Genomic DNA, 21,267 nt, shown 5'->3' on the forward strand with positions numbered 1-21,267 from the left:
GACCTGAGCCGAAGGCAGTCGCTTAACCAACTGAGCCACCCAGGCGCCCCTATACTGAGGCGAATTTAAGGTAGACACAAGACAGGAAAGGTAGTGAATCTGAGAACAGACTCCCAAAAGGAGGCTTGAGAGTGTCTTTTGGAGTTTTCGGAGACTGGACATCTGACGTCGGGGGGCACATCTGCCCGTGTTTCAGGGACAGCGCTGTCCTGCCGCCATCAGAGTCTCCTCCCTGGGCCCACACCTGCAAAGTGTCACCCCCAGGAGTGTGGTTGCTTGGAGGGTGTACCATCTCCCTGCTCTGCTCGACTCTCTCCTGGTCATCAAAGCCACCCGTCTCTCGAGAGCAGCGGAAACGAGGGCCGAAGCCCGGCCCCATGATATCCTGCCCAAAATGACTGTCACTCCCGCTTCACAGTGTAATGAGCTGCCGTTTTTGCGTGACACCTCGAGACGGCTTTTTGCCATTTAGCCACGAGGCCGAGCGCCGGTGGCTGCAGGTGGCTGGGAGGGCCCGGCAGCTAAAGCACGGTGGCCTTACTGTTCCCTGGCAAGATTTGGGCCCAGGAGTTAGGGACCTGGGCTAGTCGTTTCCCCCAGATGGCGAATGGGGTGAATGAGAACCGCCCCGTAGGGCTATCGTGAGAAGCCAACCAGAGCTGCTCGGCAGCACCCAGAAAAATTCCGCTCGCCGATGCTTACCTGAACACACTTTGATGCCAGGTGCCAAGCGTGTGCCAGGAGGTCTCGGGAGCCCGGGGTTGGGGGGGGGGCTGTGCCTTACTGCAGGCAGGGACAGAATGACAGCGCGGTGAGGAAGAGGGGAAGCGAGTGACCCTGTCATCCTAACTAGCTTGTGGGGATAAATCTAACAGGCCCAAGGAAAGACAAAACGGTTTTGTTTTGTTTTTTTAATGCCTTTATTCTCTTCTTGGGTTTTTTTCCTCCTTTCCTCTTGAGCCCAGAGAAGTCCCCGGTCACGTCACACACCCTCCTCCATCACTTTCAGCTGAGAGCCGGGGATGCCCCCGAAGGTTCTCTTTCTCACCTCGTCCCTCAGTCTAGCCCTCTGCCATCGCTGCCCTCTGGCTCTTTTGTGTCATGTGGCTGAAGTCTTGGGTCTCGGCAGGAGGGGCAGCATTTTCCCAGAAAGCGCTTGGGGCTGGATTTGAGGTTCCCCACGTGTCTTGGGGTCCTGAGTGGGAATGAACCGTGCCCGAGGGATGTCCCTCCGACAAAGCCGGCTGGCAGGGGTCAGGGAGGCTCTGGCCCTCGTGCCCATGTGTCGCACGCCCAAAGACCCTCACGTTCAGTCCCCTCCTAGGACCGATGCAACATTTCCGGTGGCCAGCCCGGCCCACCCTCCATATACCCATAACCTCCTCTTTCCTGTGTCCTCGCTTCAGGCACAGTGAGCCGAGTGGGAAGGGGTGGAGGGGGTTGCTGAGGTGATGCTCTGAGAGCGGCTAACAGAGGGTGATGCGAGAGCCACCTCAGGGGGATGACCAAGCGCCTCGGGGGACTTGCGGGTGTCCTGGAGCTGAGCTCCCGATTAAGTCCTGTGGTTTTCCACTCTGAAGAACATTCGGGGGGGGGCAGGTGCTAAAGAGAATGGAGAAGAAGGATTGGCTGTGACATCAGCGCGCAGATCAGGCAAACAAAAGACATTCGCTGTAGGTTTGCCAGAATCAAACGGCTTCTTATCATCTGGCCTTGTGCAAGCGGATCACCCCCGGGGTTTAGAGCGCTCACCCCATCGGCTGCTCGGACCCGCTGCGTGGGCGTGGCAGCCCGGTGGCGGGCTTTGAAGCCAGAGAGACCTGGGTTCCATCCCTAGCTCTGGCCCTCACTGCTGTGTGCCCGCTGGCAACTGGACCTCAGTTTCCTTGTCTATAAAATGGGGATAAGAATGCCTAACTCACTGTGCTGTTGGAAAGAGTCAGCGAGCCACGTAGGCTGCCGCTGCAGCTCATGTCCGTTCGATAGCTACACCAACTGTTGGTGCAGTTGCTGCCGCCTCCTCTGTGAAGCCTGCTCTGACTTTGTGGAGTGAGCTGCTCCCTCCTCTGTCCCTCTGGCTCTTGGACCTCTGTTTATAATCGATACTATTATTATTTTTTAAAAAGGTTTTACTTATTTATTTGACAGAGAGAGACACAGCGAGAGAGGGAACACAAGCAGGGGGAGTGGGAGAGGGAGAAGCAGGCCTCCTGCGGAGCAGGGAGCCCGATGCGGGGCTCGATCCCAGGACCCCGGGATCATGACCCGAGCTGAAGGCCGACGCTTAACGACTCAGCCATCCAGGCGCCCCTATAATCAATATTATTGTCGGCGTGTCTTTCTCTCCTGCTAGACCGTGCGCTCTCTAGGAGCAGGCTCCAAGCCTCTTCGACGTTGTACTGTTAATGCCTAGCACACGGTAGGGGCTCAGTAAATACGTGTAGCACAGATGAGTCAGCAAATGAGTCCAAGTATCTGTGACGGAGGCCTGTTTCTCCTGGCGGGCTAAGAAAGCTTGCTCCAGTGGACTTGCCCTTGTCTGGGGAAAGGCCTTTTGGGTAGAGCCCCCCTCCCCCAGGATCCCCTGGTTTGTAAACAGTAGTTATTCACGGGTTCCACTTGGCCAGGGGTCACAGGGTGCTGGAAGCCTTTCCCAAGCTCCCCGCTACCAGCTGCAGGCAGTTGCCTTTTCTCTGATTCCCAAAACCTTCATCAGCCAGGCCTAGCTCCCCATGACCCTGCAAGCACCCATTCTGGGTATGTAATTCTGGTGCTCCTAATAAGACTGTAAGCTCCTAGAGGGTGAGGGAGTGTGTGCCTTCTGCCTCTTTTGTCTCCCTTATGGCACTTAAAACAACCCAGCACAGCTATGGGCATGTGGGAAAATACCTGTGGACTTGACTTCTAGGCTCAAGAGTTGCACGTGGGCTCTTGCTTCAAGGGAAGGATGAAAACAAGGAGCGCAGAGCTCAGTCAGCAGTGTGGTTATAGTACGTACCAGCTTCCGGGGCTCTCGCACTCGGGGGAGGGGGCAGCGATCCTTTAGCCTCTCCGTCCACACGTAGCCCCCCTCATCCCACTCACCCACCTTCCAAAGGCTTCCGTCCTCAGCACCTGTGCATTCTGGGAACAGTGTGCTAATCTGGGTACCTGCTCGTGATTCGGCTTATTTTCCATCTTCGTCTGTTCCCTGTGTGTTCGGCCACATCATTGAGAATTTCTGAACAGCAGAAGCTTGGACTGGGCCTCTTAGCCCCACACAGCTCAGAGCTTCAGAAATGCTTCTTGATGATGGCGACAGGGAGGGCCACTACCGCAGTGTGATGGGCCCGAAGCCCTGGAGCCGGCGCCTTTCTCCCAGAGCTCTGCTCTGAGCCTCGGTTTGCCTTGTTCCAGGCGCACCTGCCGTTCGCTGTCATCGGCAGCACAGAGGAGCTGAAGATAGGCAACAAGATGATGAAGGCGCGGCAGTATCCTTGGGGCACGGTGCAGGGTGAGTGAGTCTCCAGGAGACGGGGGCCCCTTTCCCTGTCTCCAGCCGCTGTGTGACTAGTCCCTAACTTGTGCCCGGTCTGTATTCATTTGCCTTGGGCTTCCAGCAGCTTTGGCCCCACCCCTGGATTCTCTGCTGTGAGCAAGCTCTCTTTGCCTCTAATGGCGAAAGCATTCCTAAAACAAAAACGAATGTTTTTGGAGCCAGGTAAGAAGGAATGCTCAAGAAAGTCTGGGTATTGGCCCCAGGTGCCCCAGGGCACCAGGAGATGTACAAGAATATAGCAGATGAGTAGCAGACAACCCAGATAACCATCAAAAATAGATCGGATGATTTGCAAAATGTTCATCTAATGGGATACTAGACAGTGGCGAAAATGAATGGATTATAGTTACTTGTACAGGAATGAACCTCAGAAACATAACATTGGGCTCAATAAATCAAAGAAAACATGTCGTATGATTCCGTTGATGTGAATTCCCAAAGTAGACAACACTGAACAAGAGCTATCTTTTTAGGAATTCATACGTAAGTGGCGAAACCATAAAGTAAAAGGAAGAATGATAAAGCCCAAAGTCAGGATAGTGGTTAAGTCTTGTTTCAAGACCAGGTAGAGACACAAGGTGCTGGTACTATTTCACGGGGTTGTAGATACATTGGTATTCATTTTTTTCTTCTTTATTTCTGTGTATATATATATGTATATATATATATATAATTATTATACAATTTCAAAACAGATGTATATACACTCAGGAAACTTCCTTTTGTGGTCTGTCCGACCCGTGGTAAGTTACCCGTGGAACTAGTCAGTTCTGTGGATAAAGCAAGGCCTGGGCAGAAGAGGCGTCTGGTCCTCCAAGTCTTCAGCTCTAAGCTGGGTCTTAGAGGGGCACCGTGTGCGAGAGGGCGGCTGATTCACCGTATGCTCATCCCTGCCACTGAGCAAACAATGGGAAGTGGGTAGGAGGTTGTCCACCTCACATACAAGGCTGGCATGCTTTCGGGCACGCTGGAGCCTCTCCAGTGATCGCTGGATTTTTCCATAGGTAGGACAAGACTGGTTATCGGGGCTGGGCTAGGCTTTGGTCTTCTCTGCCATCTGGGGCCGAGATGCTCTGCTAGGGACGTTTTGTGAATGGTTCCTGGACCCATAGTCCTAACTGGGAATGAGTTTGTGGTTCCAGTGACTTCCTCCAATTTAGATCGTGCACACCTAACCAACAAAGGGGTTTTTGAAGGTTTTTTTTTGTATAAGTTGGAGTTCACTGTTCTGTTCGAGTGACCTTGGAGGCAGTCCTTCTGACCAGCCACCAGGGATCACTGTCCGGACTTGGAGGAAGAGCTGGTCCCGAGAAGTTGCCTGACTGATGTGATTTTTGATATTAGCTTATGTTCTATGGCAGCAAGGGGCTTTATTCCCAAGGCAATGGGTCTTTTTTCTTTTAATTTTTAAAAGTTTCACTTATTTAAGTAATCTCTACACCCACTGTACAGGGACTCAAACTCATGACCCCAAGATCAAGGGTTGCATACTCTTCCAATGAGCCAGCCCGGTGCCCCAAAGCAATGGGTCTTAAGCAGAGGGGTTATGTGAGCCCATCTGAGCTTTGGAAAGGTTACTCTGATGGCCACAAGGCAGTCTGCTGCAGCTGTGACCCACCCTGTCATCCCAGACCCCCTCCCTGCCCCCACTCCCCTCTCCCGGGCCCTGGAAGACAGAACCTAGGGTGACTAGGCCAGTTCATCATCTCGGACACCACACCGTCCCCACATGGTCAGGCCAGACACCCTCACCACAACCCAGGGGAGCCATGCCTGGAGGCACACAGCCTTGTATTCCAACCGGAAGTGCACTTTGCTATGATTTGGTCTCTATTTCTGTCCTTCTGGGCTACGGCCCCAAACGCAGACCTTTGCCGTACCCTTTTGACAGGGGTGGGGGGTGGGGTGGGGGGGCTTGTGCATTCAGGCCAGAAAGTGGGGTCCACTTTGTCCCGGTCGTCATTGCTGCTGTCAGGCCGTTATCCACCCTCTAAAAAACACCTCCGTTGAAACTACGACCTACCATCCAGGCGAGCCACACCTTGGTCCGCAGCCCTCTTGGTCCCTGCCGTCTATAGATGTCCTCGTTCTTCCCTTTTATTCTTTGGAGTCTTGGCACCTGCTCAGAGCCTTTGCCTCTTCTTTAACTCGCCTGCATTTCAATCCCAACCGCAACTTGCTAGCCACGTAACCTTGCCTAACCTTATTGAGACCTTGCGTGGGCTCTTCCCTGATCTGCCTGATAAATTCTGATTCTTCCCTCAAGAGTCATCTTAAGGGTTGCCTCTCCGGTGAAGCCTTCACTCTGCTGGGGCACCTTCGGCCCCCCTCTTCTGGGCTTGTACCGCATGGACCTCCATTTTGGTCATTTTTGCATTGTATTATATTTGCCTAGTTGCATCTCTTCTTCCACTCCGCTGTAAGATCCTTAGGGCGAAAGATGTCCATCGACAGATGAGTGGATAAAGAAGAGGTGGTATATATACACAATGGAACATTATGCAGCCATCAAAAGGAAGGAGATCTTGCCATTTGCAACAACGTGGATGGAACTGGAGGGTGTTATGCTGAGCGAAATAAGTCAATCAGAGAAAGACATGTGTCACGTGACCTCACTGATAGGAGGAATTCTTAATCTCAGGAAACAAACCGAGGGTTGCTGGAGTGGTGGGCGGTGGGAGGGAGGGGGTTGGCTGGGTGATAGACATGGGGGAGGGTATGTGCTATGGTGAGTGCTGTGAATTGTGCAAGACTGTTGAATCACAGATCTGTACCTCTGAAACAAATAATGCAATATATGTTAAGAAAAAAAAAAGAAGACGATAGCGGGAGGGGAAGAATGAAGGGGAGTAAGTCGGAGGGGGAGACGAACCATGAGAGACGATGGACTCTGAGAAGCAAACTGAGGGTTCTAGAGGGGAGGGGGTTGGGGAGATGGGTTAGCCTGGTGATGGGTATTGGGGAGGGCACGTTCTGCGTGGAGCACTGGGTGTTATGCACAAACAATGAATCATGCAACACTACCTCAGAAACTAATGATGTAATGTATGGTGATTAACATAACGATAAAAAATTAAAAAAAAAGATCCTTAGGGCAAGAGTCCATGGCTTCGTTTCTGAATTCCCGGTGCCTCATGCCATACTGGGAGCAGAGATACCACAACTGTCTATTGGACAGATGGCTGAATGTGCATTTGCCATGAGCCTAAGTGTCGTGCAGAGCAAATAAACATTCCCGGGGAGGGTCTGACTGGTGCATTTGGGTTGAGGTGCTCCCGAGTGTCTTCTTAGATGTTTTTTTATGGTCTTGCAGTTTTCCGTTACTGTCAGCCTTGTAAGTTTCCGCGTGCGTTTTCCATGGAAAAGTGAATCAGGAGGCAAATTCGCAGGCTCCAGATCCACAGGTGGAAAGGCCACGTGGCCGTGAGGCATCTGGCCTCTCGATTCGTCCTTTTCCGCCGCTTCTGGCCTTCCTTTCAGTGCGCTTTCAATCCCCCCTCCCCTGCCGTGCAGTCGAGAACGAGGCCCACTGCGACTTCGTGAAGCTGCGGGAGATGCTGATCCGGGTGAACATGGAGGACCTCCGGGAGCAGACCCACAGCCGGCACTACGAGCTCTACCGGCGCTGCAAGCTGGAGGAGATGGGCTTCAAGGACACCGACCCCGACAGCAAACCCTTCAGGTACCCCTCTGGCCAGGCCGGCCCGGCCCATGACTGTGGAAGGCTTGCGTGGGCCAGCTCCCACGGGGAGGCGAGACCCAGGGGCCGGGACCTAGAGCCGCAGAGCTGTCACCTGCCCCTTGCACTTGCCGCCCCCTCCGCGGCGGCAGGGCGGGCTCGGTGAGTGCTGGGCCGGGGAGGACCAGCGAGGGCCCCGGGCTCCCTGCCGCACACCCACAGCCACACACACACCTGCGCGTGCCGGCTGCCGTCCGCTGTGCCGGAGGGGACCCCTGAGCCGAGGCTTCGTCCCACAACCTGGCAGCCGTGCCTGTCCGCTGGCCCGCTTTCTTCTTCAGACCCTGGCTGCCCCTCCTTCCCCTCGTCAAGGCCAGATGACGGGACCGGGTAGCAGTCATTGCGCACGTGCCGGTGACCTTCACGCTCTTCAGGCGCTGCCTTGAGTGTCTGCGTTCAGGGGCAAGTTTTGTTTCGACCGCGGCATGTTAATAATCCTTGACATACTTCCCAAATCAGAATCGGAGATGCTTTCAGACAAGAGGAATGTTGTCGAAAGCAGTTTACTATGCCGACAGGAGCCAGAGGCCAAGTATCGTCGTCGCTCTGTCTGCATGACGCAGGACATAAGCCCCACTCTTGAAATCACCATGTGTGTCCTTTCTTATAGCTCAGTCTCCTCTCAGGAAGTGTTGGGCCTCATTGAGGAAGTGAGGGGGACGCTTGTGGGCCAAGAAGGCTTTCAGAGGGCCCCTGAGATCCCATAGTGTCTGTTCCCAGGACAAAGCTGGCCTCTGCGGGCAGAGTGTGGCCAGTTCTGCAGGGAGGCCTGGTTCCAGAAGGGGGGACTCGCTCCCCTTCAGGGACAGGGGCTGCCAGAGCTCCTGGGGATGGAGGAAGTTGTGCTCACCTCTCTGGTGGGCCCTCCCTCAGTTTTCTCTCTCCTTCCCCTCCCACAGCTTTATTTGTTTTTTTTTTTTTTTTTAAGACTTATTTATTTATTTGTCAGAGAGAGAGAGGGAGAGAGCCAGCACGAGCAGGGGGAGGGGAAGGGGCAGAGGCAGAGGGAGAAGCAGGCTCCCCACCGGGCAGGGAGTCCGATGCGGGGCTCCATCCCAGGACCCTGGGATCACCACCTGAGCCGAAGGCAGACGCTTAACCGACTGAGCCCGCCGGCGTCCCTCTCCCACAGCTTTAATCTGCATCTGTGGAGGAGGAGGTGTGGGTCTGCCTGTTCCTCTCTAGTCCACTCCCCTCCTCCCACTCCATCCTGAACACCTGTTACCCGAGTCTTCGCCCTCTGCCCGGGCTCCTTTCCACATTGCATGCAGACATGCTCATCCTGAAGAAACACCCCCTTAACTCCTCCCCCTCGCCACCCCCTGCCCTTTCAAGAAGTTTGGCTCTGGTGGGAAAGAGGAAGAGTGGTTTGTATTTACTGGCTTTTGCCCCTACTGCGCCTCCGAAATGCCTCCCTCCGAGGCCAACAATCACATGCTCATGGCCAGTTAAGATGGGGCGTCTGGTTCCCATCTTTTCTTATTTCAATGCGTCCTTCGATATTCCTCCCCACTGCCTCTTTCCTGAAATTCTCTCTGCCTTTGGCTTTTCTCGCACTGGCCTGGCTGGGTCGGGTCCTTCTCTCTCTCGCCGCTCCTTCTGGCCCATATGGGGAAGGCTCCTTGTCCTCAGCTTACTCCTTTAAATGTTGGTGTGCCCCAGGGGTCCTTCCTAGGGCCTCTGCTTGTGTCGCTCTGTGTTCTCCTGGTGGCAGGTTCTTTCTACGATCAGTCCTACTTACGCCTAGAAAGGGATGAGTCCCCCGCCAAAATCGTACTTCGGAGCTCCAAACCCATTGCTCCAACTGCTGACCAGATATTCTCACTCAGATGTCCGTCCCATGGAGGACGTGCCTCCAAATGCAGCTGTCTAAGCTTCAGTTCATCTTTTTCCCTCGTAAACACACCCCTTTCCCAGTGTTCCCTGCTGCACTTCATGGGTCCACCGTCCACCGGGTTGCCCGAGCCCAAACACCCCAATTATTTTAAGTCTTTCCAAGTCCTAGGCGTTCTGCTTCCCTCACTGTTCCTTAAGTTCCCCCCAAATCCTCCATCCCTACCAGCCCTTAACATTCAGATCCCATCGTTTCTTTTTTATTCTATTTCCTCCATCCCTCAGCCACCCCCGCTCCCAGCAACCACTCGCGGTTTATTCTCTGTATTTAAGAGTCTGGTTTGTTTGTTTGTTTGTCTCTCCTTTCTCTTGCTTCGTTTGTCTTGCTTCTTAAATTGCACATATGAAATCACGTGGCATTTGTCTTTCTCTGGCTGGCTTCTTTCGCTTGGCCTCACACCCGCCCCCAGCTCCACCCATATCGTGGCAAATGGTGAGATCTCTTTCTTTTTTCCGGCTTTCTTGTGGGACTGAGCGATCCCATCATTTCTTACTTGGATTGTTGGGAAGTCTGTCCTTCGCGCAACAGCCTTGGGTGGTCTTTCTCATTTCAAATTGCATGAAGTCAGTCCTCCTGCTTGAAACCCTGCAGTGGATAAATGACCAAGTGGGTAATACGACATCCAGAACCCACTCTCTTTTGCCAGACTCGGGAACCTCGCCTCCCTCTACTCCACAGCTTCCACCGCGTTCTCTGGCCAGGTTGGACTATGTGTAGCTCCCCAAGTACATCATCCTCTCTCCACATGTGCCCTTCCACCTGCCGCCCTCTTCGGAGCAATATTCCTCCTCTTCGTCACTAGGCTGACCCCTGTTGCTTTAAAACTGAGGCTGGGGGTGTGGAGACTTGGCCTGGGCATCTCCCAGTAGACCATGAGTTCCTTGATGGCGGGCCTAGTGGCTGTTGGCTCTAGATGTTGAATGACTAGCAGAGTGTCGCTTAGTCCTGTGTCCAGCACACAATGGAGTCTCACCGGGTGTTTTTTGAAATAATTCACTAACGTGGTCAGTTTCAGAGCCAGGACCTGGGAGCCCGGTGCAGAGGAAGGACCCAGATTAAGAGACAAGAGACCCAGCTTCTGGTCCCTGGCTCGCCTCTATCTAGCCATGTGGTCTTGAGCAAATCACCTCACCTGTCTGGCCCTCTCTCTTCATCTATATAACCAGGGCGGAGAAACAGATGCTCTGAGTCACTTCCAGTTCCAAGTATCTTGTCAGTTCCCCAGGGCTGCCCCAGCCCCCGCAAGCAGCCCGTGACCCTGCTGTCACATGCCAGGCCGGCTGCCTGCAGCTTTGTGGTTCTGTTTTGGCACCTCTCCCAGAATTGGGGAAAGGGGGGATCGGGGGACCCGGGGAGGATCACTGGGGCCAGTTTTCATTGACTAGGAGTCATTCCAAAGGCAAGGGAATTAACCTGACCATATTCGCAGCTTACAGGAGACCTATGAGGCCAAAAGGAATGAGTTCCTGGGGGAGCTCCAGAAAAAAGAAGAGGAGATGAGACAGATGTTTGTCCAGAGAGTCAAAGAGAAAGAAGCTGAACTTAAAGAGGCAGAGAAAGAGGTAAATGTGACCCTGACTGCCCAGCAGGCAGGAAGAGGGGGCTGCACTGGGACACAGCCAGCGGGAGCCTCGAGGCTTCCAGGCAGGAATGGGGCCCGGCATCAGCAGCCCTGCCTTGGCTGGCACCGAGGACGATAGGAGATCTGTGTCTTCTTGATCCCTCATCTCCCAAGGCCAGGATGTGTTCTCATTCCCTGTTACTTAATTCTCTAGAGCCGCGCCCTCCCGTACTGTAGCCACTAGCCACATGTGTCTATTTACACTTAAGCGGATTAAAATTAAATAAAATTTAAAACTCAGTTCCTCGGTCGCATTAGCCAGCCGCATTTCAAATGCTCAGTCCTCCTGCGATTAGTGGCTACCATATTGGACAGCACAGCTATAGAGCATTTCCGTCACCACAGAAAGTTCTATTGGGCGGTGCTGCTCAAGAGTCAAGACCTAAGTCCATGGCATGGACATTGATTTTTTTTTTTTCAGTTTCACTTTTCAAAAGAAAGATGTCACGCAGTACTTTTGGAGGAGACGTTGAGGGGATCTCAAAGATAAATGAGTGAAAGGCCAATGAACAAGAGCCGGGTTAGAGCAATGGATGGTCACAGCTTACTCCACACTACCCCAGGGGGCTAGTAAAAGCTGGGCTACACGGCAAGCCTGTGGTCCACCAGCCCTTATTAAGTGGCAGTCCCAAATACCTGTAAGAGCCGGAGACCTGCCCTCCTCCGTGATACGCTTTGAGTGCTATGGAATCCTCCATTCTGTCCAGAACCCTCAAAAGAAAGAGAGGTTATGCTTGGTCTGCTCTTAGTATTCAGGGTACTTTATCACGTTCTGGTGTGTCAGCACAGTGGCGTGCCAGAACGTTCTTACCATTCTCCTTTGGCTGTCTGGCTCTATTCAGGGCTAGCTGAGTCTCCCCTTGGTCAAAGCTGAGGTCTCTGCACTCAGTCCGTTTTATAAAATCCTTTCATCTCTTTCCATGTCTGAGGACAAGTATTTTCTTTGACCAGCTTTGGCACTGCTGAAGTTTTCTCTGTAACCCATGGTGATCCTCCTTGACCAGAGGGGGTAAGGAAAGATAGGGGCCCCCCTCTCATATTGGGTGATCTCACTGTATAATCCTCCGAAGCATGGATTAACCTTGGGCAAATTCCTTCACTTCTCTGCCCTTCTGTTTCCTCATAAAATACCAACAATAACAGAAATGGTTCTTGATACTAATGATTAATTCACCTTCATTAATAACAGTTCCCTGACCACGTTCAAGAGCAGAAACGTGGAGGTGAAGTGGCAGGAAAGGGCTCCGCTCCGAACACGGTGCCATCCCAGCATTCCTTGGCGGACGTGTCTCCTCAGGTGCCCGGGTCCTGCCGGTCCTCACCTGCCCTGGGCTTGGCTCCTCGGGGAGGAGCTCCCCGGGGGGGCCCCTCCTCAGACCCCCTGTGCTTCCCTGCCAGCTGCACGAGAAGTTTGACCGTCTGAAGAAACTGCACCAGGACGAGAAGAAGAAGCTGGAGGATAAGAAGAAATCCCTGGACGATGAAGTGAACGCTTTCAAACAGAGAAAGACGGCGGCTGAGCTGCTCCAGTCCCAGGGCTCCCAAGCTGGAGGCTCACAGACTCTGAAAAGGGACAAAGAAAAGAAAAAGTAAGTGGTGGGCGGCTCTGGGGTTGTGGCTCTTTTTTCCTCCTGCTCGTCCCCTCAGCACAGGGCCCGGAGACTAGGGGGACTGGGGGCCGGAGGTGAGCTCTGGGGGCCGACAGGTGCGTTTTGTGTTTGGGTCCCTACAACTGGTCTCTGTGTCCCCTGAGTTTGGGGAACTGAGAGTAGGGGTGGGTGCTGTTGCGGTCCCGGGAGCCCGGCCCCTCCGCTCGGCTGCTTGGGAAAGCCTTGCAAGCTTCGGGTAGGAGGAGAGGGAGAGACAGAAGAGAGGCGAACGGAATGTGGGAGGGGAGAAAGAAAGGAGGAAACCATGAGATCTGCGGAGGTGTAAGAAAGAGGTGAAGGAGAAGGAAAGGTAGAGGGGAGGGGGGAGAGTGCGCCCTCGCAGAAGCCTCTGGGCACCCTCTTGCTCGCCCAAGAAGTTGGCGCCGATCTGGCTTACGGGCCCGCTTGTTCATCCTTGTGTCTGAGATGTTCACCTCCCCATGCCTGTAGCCCCCCAACCCCATTCTCACTTAGCTGCAGCCAGCAGTTTAACTGCTTTTACTGAAGGCCGCGGCCCAGTCCGGGTCTCCCACTCTGTGCCATCCCTGCCTCTTGGCTGCTTCATTGTTCCTGGCCCGGGATGCCGAGAACTTGGCGGGGAGCCCCCAGATGCTAGTAGACTCCACGCGCCCCGTCCTCAAGCAGAGTCTGTCCATCTGCCCTGGTATTTGGTAAGGCAGGACAGCGCGGGCTCCTGCTTACGTGCGGACCCATAGCCCTGAGCCGACTCCAGGCTTTGCTGGCCCGAGCTCCCCGTTCCTCATCCCGGAGTCAGAGGAGAGGAGAGGCTGTCCAGTGGGACCTATCCAGGGGTCCCCTGTGCTCCTATTGCTTGTGCAGTGTGACACCGGGAACCCTCACAGGGAGTGCTGGGCCACGTCCTTACCAAAGGGGCCCGAGGATCCGAAAGGTGTCCACGGTCTTTGCCTTCTGTTCTTAGCGACTTGCTCCTGACTCAACTATGGGCTGTCTGCCAGAAGGAGGGAGCCTCTTTCTTTCCTCCGTGCCTGGCTGGTCACTTAGGGATAAGACCGTGACTTCGGGGGCACCTGGGTGGCTCGGTCGTTAAGCGTCTGCCTTCGGCTCGGGTCATGATCCCGGGGTCCTGGGATCAAGCCCCGCATCGGGCTCCCCGCTTGGCGGGAAGCCTGCTTCTCCCTCTCCCGCTCCCCCTGCTTGTGTTCCCTCTCTCTCGCTGTCTCTCTCTGTCAAATAAACAAATAAAATCCTAAAAAAAAAAAAAAAAAAAGGAAGAAGACCGTGACTTCGGTACAACAGTAAAATTAGTTACTATCTGAAAGCACTCGATTTCGCCATCCAATTATTCAGAAGTGTAATTTGAACATTTTCACCCATGAGCCCAGAGATTTTTGTTACTGAGTCACCACACTCTGTGTCAGATTCACTGACTAATGAACTTGTTTTGGTGTTACCTGATGGATAAAGTTTAACCAGCCAGGAAAAAAAGCCTCTTTGGACACACCGTATATTAACTGACCTGGCGTTGTGTGTGAGTCACACCAGCAGGAACGGGTTCTTGTTTTTAAGATCAGAAAGAACTAAATTTGTTTTCTAGCTCTAACCTGCTGCCTTCCTGGCCTGGGGTATTTGTTAACTCAATCCCTGGGGCAGCCTCGCAGCCTGCTTGCAGGAATTAGGAGATTCCTTTGTTGTTGTTTTTTTAACATTATTTTTAAAGATTTTATGTATTTATTTGACAGAGAGAGACACAGCGAGAGAGGGAACACAAGCAGGGGGAGCGGGAGAGGGAGAAGCAGGCTTCCCGCCGAGCAGGGAGCCTGATGCGGGACTCGATCCCAGGACCCCGGGATCATGACCCGAGCCGAAGGCAGATGCTTAACGACTGAGCCACCCAGGCGCCCCAGGAGATTCCTTTGTTTGGACCCCACTGACACTAAACTATAAATACCCCCCGTTCGGATGTTTAGTGGAAGTTCCTCCCAGACCAGGCTCTCTCTCCTAGTGGTCTCACATGGACTGATCCCCCCCCCGCCCCCAGCCCTGCTCCAGGCAGAAGACCCTACGTAGGGAGACATGTCTCTGCAGAGGTTAAGAAAGAGTACCGGTGTTTCAGGGGTCCCTAGCAGCCCGCCCTCCCCCTCCCCCGCCCCCACTCTTCCTCATTTCCTTTGATCGCTTACCCTTCATCGTTTGTGTCAACTCATAATATTGGATTTCTCCTCAAGCTCACTCCATCTTCATCAGCTCTTACTATTTTACAGTTAACTCTGCTGTTTGCTGCATGCTGCATGAGACCCAGGGCCTGGTAAGCTTTATTAACTCGAAATAGAACTGGCGGTGGCTTCTAGAACACATCTCCCCAAATCCTGCTCCCCACCCAACACACATACCTAGTCACGAAAGAAGCTGCTTCACTGTCCTAGCTCTTGCAAATGACAGTGTTAAGAAGCAGTTTGTTGCAGTCTCAAGTGTACATGTGGAATGTTTGCCTGTGTGGTGACAAGTGGAGTGTTTTCGGACTTGCCATTGGAACAGTTGAGTAGCATAGGTGGATCCTGTGATCAGTCGCTGAGGTGTCACTTTGGCCGTTCTTTTTTTCTCAAAAGTGCCCTGATTATTGCTTTCAAAATTAACTAACGGGTAATGATGAGGGAAATCACTGGGCTCGCTAGTGTGTCCTGTAATGTCACAGTTGGCGTTGACCCCCAGGTTCGGGAACGTTCCAAGTCAACGGAAACTTGCTTCTCTGTTTCCCTCTGGTGGCTGTTTTTTATCTGAGGGGTTCAAGTTCTCAAATTTCCTTTGGCTGTGTGCCCCCCCCCCGAAAAAAAAAAACTACAATAAAAGTGGAAGAAAATGAAGAGATTTCAAATATTATAGAGATTTCCTTACATTTCATTCCATAAAGGTCAGCTTCATGAACACCTTTGATAAGAAAGTAAGCAGGTGACCTTTGGTAGCATGGATTCCTGAGGGCTGTTATGTCTATGGAGTGAATAATGCAGTCCTTGGCATCATGTAGTTTATAGGTTGTTTATAGCAATGATTAAGCCCCTTCTACCTATTCTTCTAGACTCAGTGAGTAGGGAGGGGACATAAGTATGTTTCACATAATTAAGCTTATTGCTGTTTTTTAAACTTTACCATAGAAACTTCCAAACAGGAACAAGAGAGAAGAAGAGTATAATGCAGCCCCATGTGCCCAAAACCCAGCCCCCAGACAACTCTCAACATATGGCCAATGCCATCTCATCTGTTATCCCAAACCTGCTGGATTATTGTAAAGCAAAAGCCGTATCATTTCATCTGTAAATACTGTGGCAGGTATCCCTAAGAGATAAATGACTCTTAAAAAACCCGTAACCACAACACCACCATTACCACACCTACAAAATGAACAATTCGTTAACATCACATCTCTCGTCAATGTTCCGAATACCCGGGGTGTCTCATAAATGCCTTTTACATTTGCTTTGTTTGGATCAGGGAATATACAATATAGAGAAGGCTTCTCCCCATTCACCACTGTAGTTTATGATTTAAATGGAGAGCCTGCTGATAGTCGCCAAACTGATTGCTGCAGCTGTTGTTCTGGGGACTTCGGGCAGCCGGCAAAACAGCCTACTTTCCAGCAAATCTCCAAGAGGAAGTCCACAGAGGCTTCTGAAACGTAAGGCCCCTGAAATTGGGCCAAAGGAAACAACCCTAAAAGAACAATGCAACAATTGATTGTTTCACTTAAAGGCAAGTCTTGGAGCCCCTGTTAGTTGACAGGAATTAAACTGCAGATCTCTACTTGGGAAGACCTTGAACTCCTAGAGCGTCTGTCCACCACCGTGGCTCTCGTGCCTTTAGCAGAGCGTCCGACGCCTTTAGGGGCTCCGTTCATTTGTTCCCCCGTTTTCAATGAGGACCGCAGGAAAGATGAATCCTGGTGGGTTCGATTTCAGTTGACTCCGGTTAGTGCACACGGCCTGACACAATCTGGTTCAGGTTTCCCTGACTAAATCATTGTTAGTAGCCATTACGAAAATGATTTCTGGCAAAACTATAATTAAAGCCATGCTGTACAAGTGAGAGGCAATTGGCAACCAGTGGGAACAGCCCACCCCAACCCCGAGTAGATTGGCTTTTCCTGGCAGGCTTCTCCCCAGCAGACCACAAGAGCGGTTCCAAACCAAATAAGGGAGGGAGGCCTTGGCTCCAGGGGATCTGAAAGCCACAAAGGCAGCCTGTCCCCTCCCCAAAGCCCTCATTCCAAGGGCAGATCACAAAGGCCACCCCTCACGAACTGGAGTGCGGGCAGAGGGAGGCTCGCTCTTCCTCACTGGTTTTGAAATTGCTGGAGGCGCTAGGGGCCACTCTCTGCAATTGTTTAAGAGAAATTCCTCTGGGACCCCTAGCAGTTGCCAGTACTGTATCTCAATGGTTACTGGCCCCTTGGCCCGTGGCAGGGGGTGTGTGTGTGTGCACAGTATGCGGACAGGGATACACGTATCAAAATGTGTCCGCCTTCCCACGCAGCCCAGAACATAGGCCGTCGCCATGTTGTTTAGGTCTCTCTTCCCCTGGGAAGTAGACAAAGACTAGAATAAGGGGTGAGCGTTCGTGTGGCATTTTAATACTTTCCAATATTTTTAACGCGTTTCTCCAGACGACATATTATTTTCACCTTACAACAATCCTGTGAGGTAGAGAAGAAAGGAATAATCTTCAGTTTGCCAGATGAGCGGATGGAGGAGTGGGGGATTTCAGAGACTTACCAAGGCTCACACAGTGAGTTAGTGGCAGAGCTGGAAAAGGAATGCAGAACTCCCAATTCCTGACATAAATGGCTATGAGAGAGAGAGAGAGTAGAGGTGCGTGTGTGGAGAGCTGTGTGGATGTATTCGCTCTGAGGACGGGACTGTACAAACACACTCCCATATGCATGTGCTTGTAACAGCCCTCCCAGACGTCTAATAACAGCCTTGATTTAGTGAGATAAATGTATACCCGTAATAGATAGCTGTAGTTCAGGTTTTCAGGTAACCGTGGTCTGGATCCTACTGCAGACCCCTCAACCATCTCCAGATACTTCTGAAACAATCTTGCCCCAGGGTACCAGTTAGCTGACTGGGGCTGCTCAAGTCGACCTGAGGAGAAACCTCCACCTCCTCTGCTTTCCCTATGGGACAAGGCAGTCCATGGCGGAGAGCCTGGCGCTCTACCCAGCGGCCTGAGGCCCCCTGGAGATTTGCTGACCGGACTCCCGTACGGTGTCTGGGTGGCAGGGGGGCGTTAGGGCCTAGTCATTAGAAAGAGAGAAAGTATTCTTGTGGCTGTTGATAATTATTTTTGCTTAGCTAATGCCACGCTCCTGCCACTCAGAGGGGTGTGGGGGTGCGTGAGAGAGAAAGCATGTTCCCAGGAGCCAATGCAGTAAGACCTTATTCTAACATAGCTATATTCTAATTTATCCACGAGTCATCACGACAATTTTCTTCTAACCTTTTTGTCGTTGTTGTTGTTATACATTAATCCATCCATTCATTAACCCAACTTCTCTTTTCATTTTCAGTTTGGGCTTCCTGTAGACACCCTTTTCCTGCGCAACAGAGCTGGGCCTCCCCTTCTCTAATTCCCCCTTAACACGCCTGAGGGGACACACAACCCATGCCCTCCCCTCTCTTCCTGCCAAAGTTTATAGAAGCCTGGGAGTCTGAGGATGGTGTCTGGCCTCTGGTCAAGAAGCCAGCAGTCACGTGGCTCGGAAATGGCGATGCCTCCTGCATCCCAGTCATTCCCCCGACCCACCCCCGCCCGCCACTCTCGTCTGCTATTCTCCACCACCAGCTTCCCTGTTCCAATTCTGACTGCTGCTTGTTTCCCTGAAGTATTCGCCTCCACCATGCCTGGGTAAATGCCAGTTAGTCCCGGTTAGTCCCCATGCACTGGGCTTCCCTGGCCCCCCCCCAACCCCCAACAGCAGCCATGGCCCCTTCTGGGAGGGCTCCAAAAGGAGATCCTCTGGTGCCTTTTTCTTCTGGCCTCTCAGCCCAGCCCTTTCCTGTTTTGAGTGGCTCCAAGTAAGTGCACTCAGGTTGTGTTAAAAATCCAGAACGAGTTTATTGACATCAAGCCCTTTCCAGAAAACATGACTGCTGAAGAAAATAGCATAAATTTCTGCTCTCTATAATTCTGGGTACCCCACAAATGCAGAAGGGAGAATAAACCTGAATGTTATTACCAGCCTAGTGTCTTCAATGATAGACTTCTGGAATTCTTCTGAGGTGTCTCAGTATCTCTGTAATCTCCCTTAGGGCTCCACACCATCCCACTCAGGCAGGCTCAGCTCAGTCGCAGGTTCATGCTGGAAACTGCCAAACTGCGTGGCCAAAGAAGCAATGTTTTCAGCTTTGCTCTGATGAGTCTTCCAGTCCGTTTATTTGGTGCAGGGCATGAGTTTTAATCTGTACTTTGCATGTGTCCCCCCATAAGAAGAGGTGAGACCATCAGCTGGGGAGGAGAGAAGAGGTGTTGTGTCTTGGAAGACCCCTGACTTTATCTCCAGTCTAACAGTGTGATATTTAAAACATATTCCAGCCCCAGTTTTTATAACGGGCCCATCTGATAGTGGCTTTGGGAACCCCTTTGAAGTACAGAGCCCTCCACTGTCAGGGTCACCAGGTACAGCGGCCTTTGGTGTTCGGCCAGGGAGAGAGAGAGAGAGAGAGAGAGAGAGCTGAAGGTCACGTGGCAATGATCTGTGGCTAACGCGCCGTTTCTCTGCCCTTCCTTTGCAGTAATCCATGGCTGTGTACTGAATAGTATTCCCCGCTACAGCTGGACTGGACTCCATTTAGCCTTTTAAGCCAAGGTTCCTATTTTAACTGACAGCTTTCCTTTGTTGGGGGGGCGCCAGGCAGCAGCCCCCACCCCCGCCCCTGCCATGTACTTCCACTTTGAGTCCCACCTCTTCTTCTGAGTTCTGCCTCCAGAGTCCCCTGGCACTGATCATGAGATTCTTCTTCTTTACTTTTTTTTTTTTTTGAGGTTTTTTTTTTTTGATCAGTTATATTTTTCCCCCAAACACACAGTTAAACCAGGCTATGCCAAATTTTCAGGGCTTTTTGAGGTGTTGAGAATGGGGAGGAGCTTTCCTCTCTTCCCTACAAGATCATAAATAATAGGAAGCGAAAAGAGAAGAAACAAGAAGCGAACCTACACACACACTTTCTATGTTCTTGTCGGCAGAGCGAGAGCACAGTTTTGATGTGTGCTGTTGGCTGAGTCACTGGTTATTGACCAGAGGCAAGTATGAAGTATACACTAGTTTCTTGAGAAAAATCCAAGTCTCATAGGGCAGCGTTTTAGGAGACCCCATGCTTGGAGGTTCAAAGCAAAACAAACAAAAACTGGATACTCCGCCAGGAGCTCAGAGAGATCCTAAATTAGGGCTGTCGAGTCTCCTTGGGAAAGGCATCTCATTTGCAGCTTTGATGTCTCGGTGTCCAGTTTTACGACTCTTTCCCAAGAATCTCAGACTGAAACAACCAGCTGGTCACCATTTCCCCCGGGGTTATCATTTGCCTCACAAATGGGGGGGGGCTCTCATTTGCATTTGTTTATACATTAACTACTTGAGGCCTGAGGAGCTCTGAAAACTTCAAAAAGTAGTAGACCGCCAGCCAGCCCTGGGGAGAACTTCCAGGACTAGGCGGGAATGTCGGGGCCAGGGAGGAATTTTGGTCCGTCTACCAGATGCGACCCAAAGGAAGTGGAGACCCGGAGAAGTCGAGGGACTGGCACTGCTGTCCCAGGGCTGTTTTGCAGCAGAAGCCAGGCGAGATTCAATGTCTCCTGACCCCGGCTCCCTGTCACAAATGGATTCAACCTGCTCCTCTATGTTGCTGGAGACCAAGGTCTTTTGATGTCCAGAGAAAACGAACAGTTAGCATTATTACAGGGCCTTTGAGGGTTCCCCCTGCCCCCACAGAAAACTACCTGAGGGTGGAGTGGGTAGGGGCAGGCAAAGCAGAGGACTCCAGGCCAGCTCCCGAGCTGAGTGTTTCTGCTGACAGTGCCTGTTGGCCGGTCAGCTTTCCTGGAAGTCTGGACTGGGGCCCAGGCACACGAGTGTTGAACAGGTGCCTTACAAGATCCTTGTCATCAAGGAAGTTTGGTAAACAAACAAACAAAAAATCTAACCTGCGAGGGAACAGAAGGCCTTTGGAAAGTTAGCAAAAAGGATTAAAATAGTTATTTTACTGGATAGCTTTTCTCACTGCAGACAGATTTTTTTTCCCTTCAGTGAAGAGGCTTTGTAATTAATACAATTGTTACTATTGTTTTTTTTAAAGAACCCTAAGTACTCTGTTACCTTCTGGTGAAACAAATCCAGTCATTAGAAATGGTCTGCGCTTTTATTTTCCCAGACTGGGATGGAATGGCTTTCTTGAAAAATCCCCACATGTGATCACACACACACACACACACACACACACACACACACACACACCCCATTTCTTTTAAGCCAAGAAGTTTGCTTTTCCTCGCTGCGGTGCAGATCACTTTTGGTTTGGGTTTGGGTTTTGATCATTTGGCATTTACATGTGGCTGGTTTTTCCTGTTTTTGTTTTTGTTTTTTTATTAAAACAAGAAGCTTCAAACCGGTGTGTGGTGTTCTTAAAATCTTCTCAGCAGATTTCCCGGTGGTTGCGGTCTATCGGTGACCCCTTCCTAACCTGTCTTCTCCAAGTGTAATTTGTGCTGCCTCCCGCTGCCCACTCCCCTTGCCTTGTCTTACTTTGAATGTCCTTTTTCTTTGGCTAATTCCATGTTTTCTTTCTCTTTCTCTCTCCC

General features: G+C 51.8%; 1 protein-coding gene across 9 annotated transcripts in view; it reads left to right on the forward strand.

Moving 5' to 3' along the window:
- Positions 1–21,267, forward strand: part of SEPTIN6 (septin 6) — a 66,998-nt gene that overhangs the window by 44,738 nt on the left and 993 nt on the right. For 5 of the 9 annotated variants that reach the window (XM_027608047.2, XM_027608045.2, XM_027608041.2 and 2 more), the window contains 5 exons: positions 3,397–3,493; positions 7,052–7,220; positions 10,601–10,733; positions 12,191–12,381; positions 19,209–21,267. In XM_027608047.2, the coding sequence (XP_027463848.1) occupies positions 3,397–3,493; positions 7,052–7,220; positions 10,601–10,733; positions 12,191–12,381; positions 19,209–19,233 (615 nt within the window). In that variant the 3' untranslated portion in view covers positions 19,234–21,267. Of the gene's footprint in view, positions 1–3,396; positions 3,494–7,051; positions 7,221–10,600; positions 10,734–12,190; positions 12,382–14,667; positions 14,729–17,983; positions 18,655–19,208 lie in introns of those variants that run through there. The other 4 variants (XM_027608049.1, XM_027608044.1, XM_027608042.1 and 1 more) reach the window with 4 other exon arrangements.

This window comes from Zalophus californianus, chromosome X, assembly GCF_009762305.2.
Source record: "Zalophus californianus isolate mZalCal1 chromosome X, mZalCal1.pri.v2, whole genome shotgun sequence".
NCBI classification, from domain to species: Eukaryota; Metazoa; Chordata; class Mammalia; order Carnivora; family Otariidae; genus Zalophus; species Zalophus californianus.